A 15,217-nucleotide genomic window follows, 5' to 3' on the forward strand; every position below is an offset into this window, starting at 1 on the left:
GATCAACTTTAACTAACATTTACCGAGGGCTCGATCTCTCCGCAAAGCAACGTTGCGCGCAAGGCCGATCGACTCTTTTGCTCGGATGCAGATGATACTCGCTCGCGATTTATCTCCCATGCAAGGAGGCGCAATTAATATTCGCAGGAGAAAACAGAACGCGAGCGAGAGCGAGATAGATTACCGCGCCGCCATAGGGTTGCAAATCCGACGCGAATCGCGAGCAGGTCCAAGCGAGATTACCTGTTAAGTAGCAGCAAAAAGCGATCCAACAGCATATGATCGCAATTTATCGCGCATGGCCGCCGATTTTTATCGGCATCCGGTCGACGCCGACAAAAGTGCGCATTTTAGTTCGCCCCGATTGCGGAACCGTTTCGCTTTCGAGCGCACTTTTTTTACTTTTGATTCCTTCGTAGGTCCACCGATGGACGGCATTAATTAAGCTGTTTGCAGGGGGCATCCCTTGATTCCCTCCGTATTCCGTCTGGAACACTCGTACGAACGAGCTTCTGGCCACGAGCGTACTTTTTTCACTTTTGTGAGGTTTTTTTAGTGGTTTTCTTCTTTCGTGTTTATTCATTTAAATACACTGAAAAAAAATCTGGTTGCATTAATTAGAAATCTGGTAGGTTCAACCAGTTTGTCTGTTGGAAAATAGACGAATCAGAATTCCTTTAGGAATTACCAGATGAGCATGAGTAATTCCTTCCTGTTAAATTTACCAGATTTTCTTGATAATAATACTAAACGTATTTAGTTAAATTAACATGACTGTTTAGTGAAAAGAAACGTTTTTCTGTTTCATTACCGTGAGTTTTCTTGGATTGCTGTAAATGAAATATCACGTTGATATTTATACAGGATGTCCCGTAATAATCGCCTAACCTCTCGCATGCCAATAGAGCAGATCGAGATGAACAGAAAAGTCCCGTATCATTTTGCGATATTCGCAATAATAATCGAAATATTGCATATTAAAGTCAAGCGAATCCAGAGCGCGCGGAGGCGAGTGCCGAGCCGCTCGAGGTATAGGATTATTATTGCGAATGTCGCAAAATGGTATGGGACTTTTCTCTTCGTCTCGATCTGCTCTATTGGCATACGAGAGGTTAGGCGATTATTACAGGACACTCTGTATAAAAAAATATAAGAGGAAAACACGTTTTTTCATCCGCCATCACTTCAGCAGCCACTTCACGGCCATTGCACTAACTAATTTCATTTCACTACAGGAGGAAAACGTGCCGTCCGTGCCGATCCGTTTCCCGAACATGCATCAACACGCACGACACGAAACAATAGAATGCTGCTGGAGTGCCCTGCGATTAACCAGAATTCTGATTGCATCTTCGTTCGTTCTTATGTCTAGTGTAATATAACTAGAAGTTTTATAGATCCAACTGGAAAATACTAACCAAATTCTTACAGTACAGTCTATCAAACGTTCTAGTTATAAAATATCCAGTCCTATCGTGATAACTAGAAATTCTTGGTTAGTTTAACCAAAATGCATTCTATCAGATACGTCTTGTTGATACAATCAAATCATTTTTCTCAGTGTACGTGCTTTGCTAGCAAGAGGGAAGGGAGGGTGTATGCTCTCACATCCAATCCGCAAACGAAGCGCTCAAGCGATCGCTATCGCGCAATCTGAACAAATTACTTAATTACACACGAACCCCAGATTGCGTGATAATAAAGCGTCATGAAGATTGATAGCATCTTGCGTCTCGTGCCAAGGGGTGGGAGGAAGGAAAAAGGGGTCTTCCCCGTTGTGTGGGATGATCTTCTGGCTTTCACGTCATCTGCCTGCCGCGATTCGCGCTTATGAAATGGTTCACTCATCGAGATCGGCGGGATCTCGGATGATCGGCAGTTGCCGCAAGTGTCCGCAGAGAGGAACACGTAGACGATCCACGGAGATAATTTATCAACGAAATCGGAGACTGTCAAGAGCCACACCGCGCGCGCGCGCGAGCTCGCGCGAAGACGAGCAACGGACCGGCTAGGCTGGCGGATCTAAATGTCACGAGATTCACACAGCCATTACGCGCTAAGAGGGTTATATCACTAGCGAACCCGCTTCGCCGGCTGTGCGGTGGTGCATACTTGACACGGCGAGAAAAAAATCGCAGGTGTGTTACATAGCTTGAGGACTTTAAACGCGCGGTCCGCGCTGGACGATGATGGACGTCTGCGTCTGTCCGGTATGGCGGAAGCTTCTCCGCAAGTAATGGGTCAATCAAGTTCGGTTCGGTTTTCAATTTTTTAAATCAATTTATTGGGTTGGCCAAAAAGTAATTGCGTTTTTTTTGTACAAATAAAAGGCGAATTTTTCATGGGAAACAAAAACTTTATTAAATAATATATTGTTCATTTTGTTTGATTATCTTTTGCCATTTTTCAGGCAACTTCATGATTCCGCGCTCAAAAAAGTTCTTATCTTTTTCAGCAAAAAACTATTCCAAGAACGATTTGATATCCTCGTCAGCAGTAAAGGTTTTACCATTCAAGGCGTTTTGCAAAGAACGAAACGAATGGTAATCTGATGGTGCCAGGTCTGGCGAATATGGTGGATGTGGTAACATCATGGTAACACATCCCATCCAAGCTGCAACAATTTTTCACGAGTGACCAAACTTGTACGTGGTCTAGCGTTATCGTGGTGAAACACAACACCTTTGCGATTCACCAATTCTCGACGTTTCTGTTTGATGGCATCATTTAATTTATCCAGTTGACGACAGTATACGTCTGAATTAATGGTTTGATTCCTTGCAAGCGGCTCAAAATACACAATACCTTTAAAGTCCCACCAGACTGACAGCATAATCTTTCTTTGGTGAATATCTGCTTTTCAAGTGCTTTCAGCAGGTTCATCACGCTTGCTCCACCATCTTTTTCGTTTGACGTTGTTGTAGACGATCCATTTTTCGTCGCCTGTTATCATGCGTTTCAAAAGAGAATCGCAGACGTCAATACGCTTAGTGAGATGAATTTCTTTGAGCTCATGTGGTACCCACAGATCTAGCTTACTAATGTATCCAAGTCGTTTTAAATGGTTTTCAACACTCGATTTCGATATGTCAAGATTCTCGGCAATCTCTCGTGTCGTTAAACGCCGATTCGAATCGATCAGTGCCTTTATTTTGTCATCATCAATTTCGATTGGCCTTCCTGAGCGTGGTGCATCTTTCACATTAAAATCTGCAGATCGAAATTTAGTAAACCAATTTTGACACTGCCGCAGTTTTAAAACATCTTCGCCATATACATCACATAACTTTGTATGAGCTTGCACAGCGTTTTTCCCTTTTCGGAAGTAATAAAACAAAATATGACGAAAATGTTCTTTTTGATTCTCCATTTTGAAATCGACGGCAAACAAACAATTGTTAACGAAATCGTGTACTTTCTTTTTCTAAAACAAGCTTGAACCGTGAGTTGTTAACCTACATAATGAATTTGCGGTTTAGAATGAAGTTAGTTACTTTTCAAGACATGTATGTCCATCTATTGGAAAAAAACGCAATTACTTTTTGGCCAACCCAATACATCAATTTACACATACAGGCAAGAACGTTATAACAATGTGTAATCATAGACAACGATGGTGATTACTTGGCTGATGAATCATTTGTCTCTATTGAGTGCATTAAAGTAAAATTTGGCGCAAAGATTTTTGACTGGCCCAAAAAGCGGATGACAGGAAACGAGAACTGCGAAAGCTGAATTGATTGTTTCTTGTGCGCCACGTGGCTTTGCGTTACGCTGACGTCACGCGCCCGCATCTGATGATGATTGACGGTCTTGATCTCAACCGCACGATAAAGATCATCATCGTGAAATTCTCTCGAAGAAATCAATCGTTGCAAGATAAAATTGTGTGGATAAATTTTATATTGCTCGATACATCATACGATGGCATAGGATATATCGGAGATCGATCGATTACTTAACGTTAGTATTCGTATTTGTATTTCCAATGCAAAATTATTAAATAGTTTCTTGTACGCGGAACTCTCGAGTGCCAAGCGAGCAAAAACGGGTAAAATAAAGTACAGTGAAAATCGCAATCCCTTGGCAAGAAAGAATGGCATACCGAGTAGTCCGTGATCAATGAAAGCTGGAGTCTGTGAAGTCTCACTGATCGGCAGTTATCAGAGCAGAGGAGACAGAGAGGACTCTGGACTCTTTCCCAAGGAACTCCGTCCCAGTCGGCCGAGCTCACGGTATGCTCGCAGAATTATTTATGAAATTTCGGTTTCTATCGTGGAATCCCGACGTGTGAAATCCCGCGCTTTCCATTTCTTCCTCCTTTCCCTTTTCAGCTTCTTGTAACAAGGTCTACGCGCTTACGCGTGGATCGATAGCAACCCTTTCATGAAGCTGCCTCATCTTCACGATATACATATACACGTATGCACATAATTTTTAAGCCAATCAGCGCTGTTCTTTAAATTCTCGAGCAATTTCACTCATAGAGTTGTATGATTTTTTAAAATTATGATTTAATAAAAAATTGAGATTTTGCGCCTTGATTATTTTATTTTGTCACTTTCGAATGCTCGATTTCAAATCGGAAGTCAAATTGTCCAATTGCAATATGATTTAATATCGCGGAAAATTAAATAACGAGCGGAAGCGAAACGGTTTTGCTTGAAGAAAGTTCTACACACTTTCATTATTGAAAGTCATGTCACATTCATCTAGAGTACATGAAACGATCGATCATCCGTAAGAATATCATCCAAGCCGATGACGTAATTATTTTCAATGGAACCGGCAATCGCATCCTTGTCATCGCACCTCCGATTCGAGCGGAATCGGCGAGGACGAATATTTCTTCGATACTTTTCACCTCGAGAAAGCTATGCAGCGTTATTAACGACCGCGACGATCGGTGAAACGGGCGGAAACTAACGTCACACGACTCGGTGTGTCGATGCCGGTCAGGCATGGCCGAAAGGTCAGCATATGTAAAAAATAATCGGCGAAGCCTCCCGGAGGAGGGCACGGGGCACGTTTTTGTTTCGCGTTGTGAGTTGTCGAGTTACATCATCGAGTTACGCACGATCGCACGTTCCCCCCGTGCCCGCGGCTTTTTTATTATTCAAATTACATAATTGTACACACAATATCGGGATCGAGCGTTTTAACAATCTCGCGGAGCATTTCGCACTCGCGCGAGTTACAAGCGCCACGCGGTGAAAGGACGCTTCGCCGTCGTCGCTCTTTGCACGCTCGAATTAAAAGTCGCTCGTAAGTCGCCTGGTACCGATAACTTCGACTGGTTTTGCAGGCAGGATCGGCTGCGAAATCGGCGCCGATCGCGATCGGCATTCGCGAGCAGGTGCGACTGTGCAAGGCGGTAGCGCTTCATGGTCAAACCGTGGCGTGGAAACGGATGCGAGCGCTCGCAAGAAACCGGAAGCGCGATTGCACACTGTGGAGCAATCCAAGCGAATTCGCAGAGAATGTTCGCGTGACCGCCGGAAAATTGTCCTCAAATTCACGAGATTCTTTCCGAGAAATGTTCACGCACGCGCGGTTTCACAGAATTATTCAAACTTTCCGCATTTAATACTTAATCCTACGAGATATGTTGTTATTATTAGGTTGTTCATTAAGTTCTGCGGTTTTTTTGCCCTAAATTAAAACATAAATCTATTGTACTTGCATACTTATTCAATCTAGAATGTATTGTCCATCTTGATCGACCACCTTCTGCCAACGTTCTGGAAGGGACATAATGCCGCGTTTGTAGAAGTCGCGCGACTTCTGCGCGAAAAAGTCCTCCAAGTACGTTTGAATATCGTCCACTGAATTAAAGCGCTGCCCGTCGAGATTGTTTTGGAGTGACCGGAACAGACGGTAATCCGACGGCGCAAGGTCTGGGGAGTACGGTGGGTGCTGCATGACTTCCCAGCCAAAGCGCTTCAACTTCTTCTTGGTCACCAAAGCAGTGTGTGGTTTGGCGTTGTCGTGGTGGAAGACAACGCCCTTCCTGGTCGCCAATTCCGGCCGCTTCTCCGCCACTGCCTGCTTCAATTTTCCTAACTGAGCGCAATGCTTCTCGGCGTCGATGGTCCGACCGCGCGGAAGCAGCTCGAAGTACAGGACGCCTCGCCAATTCCACCACACACTCAGCATCACTTTCTTCGGATGCAAATCCGCTTTGGCAACCGATTGTGACGACTCACCCGGACCGCACCATGACCGCTTGCGTCGAATGTTGTTACATACCACCCATTTTTCATCTCCCGTGACCACCCGTTTGAGAAAGGCCTCCAGCGAGTTCCATTTCAGCAGGGATTCACAGATCATGACGCGGTCCAAAATGTTCTTTTCGGTGAGCTCGTGAGGGACCCAAACATCTGCTTTTTTCGACATCCCAAGCCGTTTTAATCGCTGCGCAACCGTTGTATGGGCGATGTCGAAGCGCTCCGCGATCTCCCGCGTCGTCAGGTGTCGGTCTGCTTTGATTGCGGCCACGATTTGGTCGTCGTCAGTGGTGGATGGACGACCGGAGCGAGCAGCATCGGAGACGTTCACATCTCCGGAACGAAAGCGCGCGAACCAACGCTGACAAGTGTCGGCGCTTATGGCCGAGTCCCCGTACACGCCACATATCTCACGTTGTGCGTTCGTCGCTTTTACTCCTTTGCGGAAGAAAAATAGCAAAATGTGCCGAAAATGCACCTTTTGATCCTCCAATTTCAATGAATAGCGCGTACACACAACACGTCAAAACGCAACAAAGACTCTGGCGAAATGTCAAGCGTTGTCTAACCTGTCACGGAGTATGCGGCAATCCGCGGTTCAGGCGATGCATGCTATCATTTTCAATGGACAAACGCTATCTATCGAGAAAACCGCAGAACTTAATGAACAACCTAATACATCAATATAAAGTGAAGTTCATACGATGCTGACGAAAGTGTCATCACGTGCGAGCTTCGTTCAGGCACTCCCTCAGGCGTTTTTACGCTTTAGCTATGAGCGTCGCGACATCAATAATGCGCGTTACGTCACAAATTAATTTTGCGACATTACATAAAGTTTTCCCCGCTGACGGAAAAATGTGGATCCCGCAATCTGAATATTGGCAGGGTTATTATCGGATCGCGTAATGGACCACGACGCAGGGCGCCAGAGCGATGAATATAATTTAATGCGACGGGGTAACAATTAACACTTGTCTGGCACATGTTAGATAAGCAGGGTGAAAGTCGCCTACTCCAGTATCTCATTATTAGTCTTTCATCGCATTTTTCTGCTTTTCGCGAGGGTTCCTTCACGTTCGACATACACTCGTGGCAAGGGGACACTCGGTCCTGCAACAGTGTGTGATATTATAATATTATATTATATATTACATTTTATCACACTGCGAGAAATATCGTTACCTCCTCGACTTCTAAACCAGTTTCGCCGAGAATGTTTTATAGTAGATAATTTATTTAATTTATAAATCCTTTCCTTCAAACTTTATCTGGTCCGATAAAAGATTTTTTTCTTATCTGCCTCACCTTTATGTAATGTAATGTTACGTTGCAACGGGTGGCAGATCGAGCTTGCAAACTCGAACTCTGGAGCATTCTGGTGCATTAGCCTGTCGTCGGTGCGTGACGACAGTTGTGCATAATTATAGCTGCAACTGGTGCAACAGGGTCCACCGGAGACCCCGGGCCCAGATTGCGCAACCGCATAAATTACCTTCGTAAATTACGGCTGCACCGGACGGAATTTTCTTTTGCGCCCCTCTCCCCCTTTTCAGCAGGGAAAAATTTATTTCTGTTATCTCGTCGATATGTGTCGATGTACACGTGGTATGTATACGATTGGACGCAATGCACGTGCGAGATAAAATTATCTCTGTAAAATAGCCCAAGAGAACGTGTCTCGAGCGAAAGAAAGAGCCAAAGGACAGAGAAATACGTCCAGCATATATTTGTGCATCGTATTTTTTTTATGGTACTTGAAGGACGTGCGTATCGAATTTCAATCGCGACTTCTCTTCTCGCTTAGTCAGGCGTTGAAAATCCCGAGCAAGGTGTCCAAGAAATAACTCGCCTCTTGCGTTGTCTCAGACGTACTCCAGACGCACGGTTTTTGCAATTCTGCTATTTTGTATTTATCTTGTTTCTCCTTCTCTTCTGTTTCAGTTCTCATGTCCATCCTCAACTTCCACCATGGCCGTCTATTATGCAGCGCGGGGGAACCTGGCGTGAGTATCCGACACACTGATTTGACGGAAATTCGCACTTTTTGTGTAGATCTGTCTTGACCAGCAGCATATGAATCTTTTATTCATTTAATTATTAAATTGTCGGTGAATCTTTGATTCATTATTAAATTGTCGGTTCTCGATTTTCAAGTATCTGGACTTCGACAACCTGCCGGAAACGAATTTCTCGTGTCAAGGAAAAGTGATTGGTGGATACTACGCGGACGTCGAAGCGGGTTGTCAAATGTTTCACGTTTGCACCATCGGTCAGAAAGGTAGTTCTGCATTATGAAGGTGGGACCCCCTAACCCGGCGTGAAAGTAGCTATAATTATTCAAGTGTAATAAAAAAAGTCCAAACGACACTTTGGAAACTATTATCTAACAATTTTGCAAAAACGTCACAAACGTAAGAAAACATTCCAATTTAGCAAGCTGAAGTCTCTAAAAACATCCCTTAAGGGGGGAACTTGCTTTAGAATGTTGAAAATAAGGTATAATTTTACGAATTTTTTTTGGAGAAACTATACAGCGGATCATCATAAAACTTTGATGCATTTATTAGTACACGTTTAAAGATAAAAAAAATTATTTTTTGATTTGAATATATCGCCTGTAGAGGTCGTCCTGGAGGCATCTTAGTGCAGCCGGCATTGTAAATTGGCGAGCATTCTCCTGCCTCCAAATTTCATCCAAACTGAAAAATTGAAATATTTTCTCGTTATTTATGAATTCCCATCGTCGATGAACCTTTAATATTCATAAAAACATTAAGTTAAACAATTACTTTTGCATGAAAAAGTTCAACAACTTTGCCTAAAAATCGTACTTTTGTGTTCTAAGCTCCACCATTTTGGCACTTTTCAACTTTTTTCTTCTCTCTTTGGTTCATCGACGATGGGAATTCATAAATAACGAGAACATATTTCAATTTTTCAGTTTAGACGAAATTCGGAGGCAGGAGAATGCTCACCAATTTGCAATGCCGGCGACGCGGCTGCACTAAGATTTCTCCAGGACGACCTCTACAGGCGATATATTCAAATCAAAAAATAATTTTTTTATCTTTAAACATGTACTAATAAATGCATCAAAGTTTTATAATGATCCGCTGTATAGTTTCTCCAAAAACAATTCGTAAAATATACCTTATTTTCAGCGTTCTAAAGCAGGCTCCCCCCTTAAACAATCTTTCAAGATCGGATTCGCGGCAAGACGATCCAACGAGGAGATCGACTCCTCGTGACGAGACTCTCGTTCGACTTAGGTCAGTAAACGTTCCTCGACGACCGTGACATTCTCGCCGTGAGCGATCTCCCGCTTACGAAACGTTCGTTAGGGCCTTCGAACCTCCGGATCTTTCGAAACGATCTAGTTATCGCCGACTTCAAAGAAATTCGCGCGGCCGTTAATTAACGCCTTCGATTCTGATCGCCGGACCCATGTTCGACAAATTATTGACTCGTGGCTCGAGTATCCTTCGTGGATACTCGAACGTGAACGCTTGACATATAAGACGATTTGCATAATCTGTCTGTGTGTAAAATAGACTCTGTGGACTGGATCGAAACGAGGTAGACGCGTGCAGTTGTCTGGTCGCGGATACCTTTGAAACGCGCGCGTGCGATAGTTGCTCCGAAAATAAATAGCTGCTCGTATTCTCGGCACCGGCGTGGATAATTTCAGCGCGAGATATCACGCTTGGATACACGATAACGGTTTTGAAATTGGTATCAGTCCGGTTACCAGTTACCAGCAAGTGGCACGTGCGTACGTAAATGACTGGGTTGAGCGTTTCCTGTCGATATAATTAACATCGTCGAACGCGGAAGTTAAAGGCGTCGAGCGATCCTGAATCGCAAATTCGCAATAAAATCACGCATTTTGTGCTCCAACAACGAACATGCCCCGTGAGCCCAGAGCATCCCCGAATAATGACCCGCCTCTTCACCGTGAGACTTGCTTTCAGATGAGATTATGGACATAAAGTTCCTCTGTCTGAACGGGACCGTCTTCGACCAGGAGACCAGGGTCTGCGAGAGAGTCGATGAGGTCGACTGCAGCAAGAGTGAGCGATTCTACAATCTGAATCTGGAGCTTTACGGCAATAACGCCGTGACGCTTAGGTAAAAACTTACGATGAACTCTGTTTCTTTTCCTTCCCACTTAATGTTAGGTGTACGTAAATGTTTTAGTCATTTTTTGCACGTTTTCACTTTTTTTTTTAGTCATCAAAATATTTGCATTTACTATCATCGTTTTTCGAAGTTATATTTATTGTTATATCGTGATACGTAACGTTTTACAAGCCTCGATGCCAACTCTTCAAAAACGTAAAACCAGCGAGAATTTATTTGAAGATTTAAGTAAAACTTTAAATAGAAATACGAAATAAATGAGAATACAAAGCGCTGAAACAAAAGACTAAAACTTTTGCATACAAATGGACAAAGTGAAGTCAACGATTTTTCGAAATAATTGTTATGATTACGTAGAGAAAATGGAAAATTATTATAGGATTATAAACAAGTATACTGTTGCGTTCCACGTGCTTTGGTTTAACCGTCATTTGGTTGGGCTTTAAGGGGGGAACCTGCTTTAGAACGTTGAAAATAAGGTATAATTTTACGAATTTTTTTTTGGAGAAACTATACAGCGGATCATTATAAAACTTTGATGCATTTATTAGTACATGTTTAAAGATAAAAAAATTATTTTTTGATTTGAATATATCGCCTGTAGAGGTCGTCCTGAAGGCATCTTAGTGCAGCCGGCATTGTAAATTGGCGAGCATTCTCCTGCCTCCAAATTTCATCCAAACTGAAAAATTGAAATATTTTCTCGTTATTTATGAATTCCCATCGTCGATGAACCTTTAATATTCATAAAAACATTAAGTTAAACAATTACTTTTGCATGAAAAAGTTCAAAAACTTTGCCTAAAAATCGTACTTTTGTGTTCTAAGCTCCACCATTTTGGCACTTTTCAACTTTTTTCTTCTCTCTTTGGTTCATCGACGATGGGAATTCATAAATAACGAGAACACATTTCAATTTTTCAGTTTAGACGAAATTTGGAGGCAGGAGAATGCTCACCAATTTGCAATGCCGGCGACGCGGCTGCACTAAGATTTCTCCAGGACGACCTCTACAGGCGATATATTCAAATAAAAAAATAATTTTTTTTATCTTTAAACATGTACTAATAAATGCATCAAAGTTTTATAATGATCCGCTGTATAGTTTCTCCAAAACAATTCGTAAAATTATACCTTATTTTCAACGTTCTAAAGCAGGCTCCCCCCTTAATCGCTTTTGACGCGCTAGTTGCGGTACGTAATCGTCTTTTAATGCTCTCTTCTTTCCCAATCTACGTGGTAATTTCACTCTGCTTTGCTACATTTAATATTATGATTATAAAGTGCGGTTTCTCCGCGGTAGGAGATACCGATTTACGCTGACTTTACCAGTGTGCATAAGAAAAAACGGTTTATCGTAGAATTAATGACAATTCGACTTTCTGAAAATTTCATTAAATAGAACGGTGTGCCGGCCGCTAATCTATTTTCTGGTTTTACGTCGGTGTGAATAGCCCGCGAGCAGAAACTGGCAATCGAACGAAATGACTTGTTGCATGCTCCGGATTGGCCACCGGTCAGATACAAGTGTCTAATGCAGTCTAACGCGAGCGGACGTTCACCTTCGGTTCGTTGAGGACCAAAGACATGTCAAAGCTTTCCGCTCGATAAAATTTATCTTTAATTTCACCGAGGTGTCTTGTGAATGAGTCGTTATATCAAGAAAAATATACAGTAAACCTTTTTGGAATATGAACAAGAAAGTTCTAGGAATCGTTTCTTTAAACGCACATACATCCTGCATTTTTTCAGAATTCTGATTTGATGTCTAATCTAAAATCCGATAATACGAAATGTAAAATGGAAAAAGGATTTCGAGAACTGTTGATACATTTTTCTCAACTGAAATCGGGACGGCGCGGCGTTGACTTGTCGCGTTTCAGAAATTCTCGGCTGGATTTCGTTATTGCATTTTTTTCCGCTTCGTTTCGTTTATGCAACATCCAAAGTAATGCTCAGGAGCGCAATATCGCGTAATATCGCAGCGAAAACGAGACGGCCGCGTTCGAGGTCTGATTCCTCGACCGCATATTTTCCATCTGAGCATTTTATTATACATGTAACTGCCGTGCACTTTTCGGCGCGAACGTTCGCTCGCTCGCTCGCCTGAGGCTCGCGCGAGTACGACGTACGGCAAAGTTACCGGCTATAAAAGGCATGTGCTGGCATCCATAAATATTTTAGTAGCTTTCCTTCCAGCTCACTAGCATCCCAGGAATGTCCGAGTCCTTCTCCTCCTCTTGTTCCCTCCCTCGATAGCAGCGTATGCAGATAAAAATTGTAACGATTAACTGTCACGACAAATTTATATCGCCGCTCTCGACGAGACGATACCACCGGCTTAGTCATCGATGCCTTTTATTTTTGACCAGTAAATCTCGTTCTTATGTATCTCGTTTTATCCTGCACACGTTTCATCCCGCCTGTCTTGCATCTTTTACGGATAATGTCGTTATCACCGTCGGTCCACGTCGTCCAACAACGCTCAGCGGTTCTTACCTGAAAATGATTATCTCGTGGCTGCGTGTAACCAGACTCGCTTGAGGCGCTCGCAGCCTCAAGAATGTGTCGGATTTCTGTTCATCGTGACATACGAGAATCCGTCCAGCTGTGCTGACACTATGAGTTTCTTCTTCTAATAATTTATGAAGCTACAAGACAAGTGGACATTGTATTAGGGGTGTGATTTAGTTTTGAGGGTTTTTTTTGCTCAAAAACGAATGTATTTAAATATGATAATGAATGAATACCTTAATTAAAATATTTTCCTTCCTTTTCTATAACTTTTTCCCATCTTTCTGGCAACAGATGGATTCCACCACGATAAAATCACTCTTCTTTTCAGTCGATCCATTCGTCGACGAATTTTCGCGCTTCTTCGAAATTATGAAAGTGTGTATCCTCTAAAGCGTGTTGCATCGACCGGAACAAATAATAATCGCATGGAGAATACGCGGGGTGCGGTAAGACTTCCCATTCGAGCTCTAATAGTGTTTCTTTCACTGATAACGCAACGTGAGGTCGAGCGTTGTCACGAAGAAGAATCACTTTCCGTCGTTTACTCGCAATTGCTGGTCGTTTTTGGTCCAATGCTTGCTTCAACTTGTACAATTGGTGTCGATAACGATCAGCCGTGACAGTCTCATGCGGATTTAACAGCTCATAGTACACTATCCCACCAAATACGGAGCATTACTTTTCAACCGTGAATATTGCGTCTCGGAGTGCATGTTGATGGTTCGCCTGGATCCACCCATGATTTTCTGCGTTTCGGATTATCAAAACAGATCCACTTTTCATCCCCAGTAACAATCCGAGACAAAAGACTCTTCTTTTTTTGCCTGACGATCATCGAAATGCAAATGTTCAACCGGTTCGCAATGGCACTTTCCGATAATTGATGTCGAACCCATTTCCCTTCTTTCTGAAGTTTTCCCATTTCATGTAAATGTTTGGTAACTGTTGTACGATCAACATTTAATGCTCTGGCAAGAGATGGATTCCACCACGATAAAATCACTCTTCTTTTCAGTCGATCCATTCGTCGACGAATTTTCGCACTTCTTCGAAATTATGAAAGTGGGTATCCTCTAAAGCGTCTTGCATCGACCGGAACAAATAATAATCGCATGGAGCAATGTCCGGAGAATACGCGGGGTGCGGTAAGACTTCCCATTCAAGCTCTAATAGTGCTTGTTTCACTGATAACGCAACGTGAGGTCGAGCGTTGTCACGAAGAAGAATCACTTTCCGTCGTTTACTCGCGATTGGTGGTCGTTTTTGGTCCAATGCTTGCTTCAACTTGTACAATTGGTGTCGATAACGATCAGCCGTGACAGTCTCATGCGGATTTAACAGCTCATAGTACACTATCCCACCAAATACGGAGCATTACTTTTCAACCGTGAATATTGCGTCTCGGAGTGGATGTTGACGGTTCGCCTGGATCCACCCATGATTTTCTGCGTTTCGGATTATCAAAATAGATCCACTTTTCATCGCCAGTAACAATCCGAGACAAAGGACTCTTCTTTTTTTGCCTGGCGATCAACGAAATGCAAATGTTCAACCGGTTCGCAATGGCACTTTCCGATAATTGATGTCGAACCCATTTCCCTTCTTTCTGAATTTTTCCCATTTCATGTAAATGTTTGGTAACTGTTGTACGATCAACATTTAATGCTCTGGCAAGAGATGGATTCCACCACGATAAAATGACTCTTCTTTTCAATCGATCCATTCGTCGACGAATTTTCGCGCTTCTTCCAAATTATGAAAGTGTGTATCCTCTAAAGCGTCTTGCATCGACCGGAACAAATAATAATCGCATGGAGCAATGTCCGGAGAATACGCGGGGTGCGGTAAGACTTCCCATTCAAGCTCTAATAGTGCTTGTTTCACTGATAACGCAACGTCAGGTCGAGCGTTGTCACGAAGAAGAATCACTTTCCGTCGTTTACTCGCAATTGGTGGTCGTTTTTGGTCCAATGCTTGCTTCAACTTGTACAATTGGTGTCGATAACGATCAGCCGTGACAGTCTCATGCGGATTTAACAGCTCATAGTACACTATCCCACCAAATACGGAGCATTACTTTTCAACCGTGAATATTGCGTCTCGGAGTGGATGTTGACGGTTCGCCTGGATCCACCCATGATTTTCTGCGTTTCGGATTATCAAAATAGATCCACTTTTCATCGCCAGTAACAATCCGAGACAAAGGACTCTTCTTTTTTTGCCTGGCGATCAACGAAATGCAAATGTTCAACCGGTTCGCAATGGCACTTTCCGAGAATTGATGTCGAACCCATTTCCCTTCTTTCTGAATTTTTCCCATTTCATGTAAA

At 42.9% G+C, this 15,217-nt stretch overlaps 1 protein-coding gene across 1 annotated transcript in view; it reads left to right on the forward strand.

Moving 5' to 3' along the window:
* Positions 1 to 15,217, forward strand: part of LOC105282702 (serine-rich adhesin for platelets) — a 79,944-nt gene that overhangs the window by 57,356 nt on the left and 7,371 nt on the right. Inside the window, 3 exon segments of the mRNA XM_011344906.3 lie at positions 8,172 to 8,233; positions 8,385 to 8,508; positions 10,202 to 10,358. Coding sequence (XP_011343208.2) covers positions 8,172 to 8,233; positions 8,385 to 8,508; positions 10,202 to 10,358 — 343 coding nt within the window.

This window comes from Ooceraea biroi, chromosome 10, assembly GCF_003672135.1.
Source record: "Ooceraea biroi isolate clonal line C1 chromosome 10, Obir_v5.4, whole genome shotgun sequence".
NCBI lineage: Eukaryota > Metazoa > Arthropoda > Insecta > Hymenoptera > Formicidae > Ooceraea > Ooceraea biroi.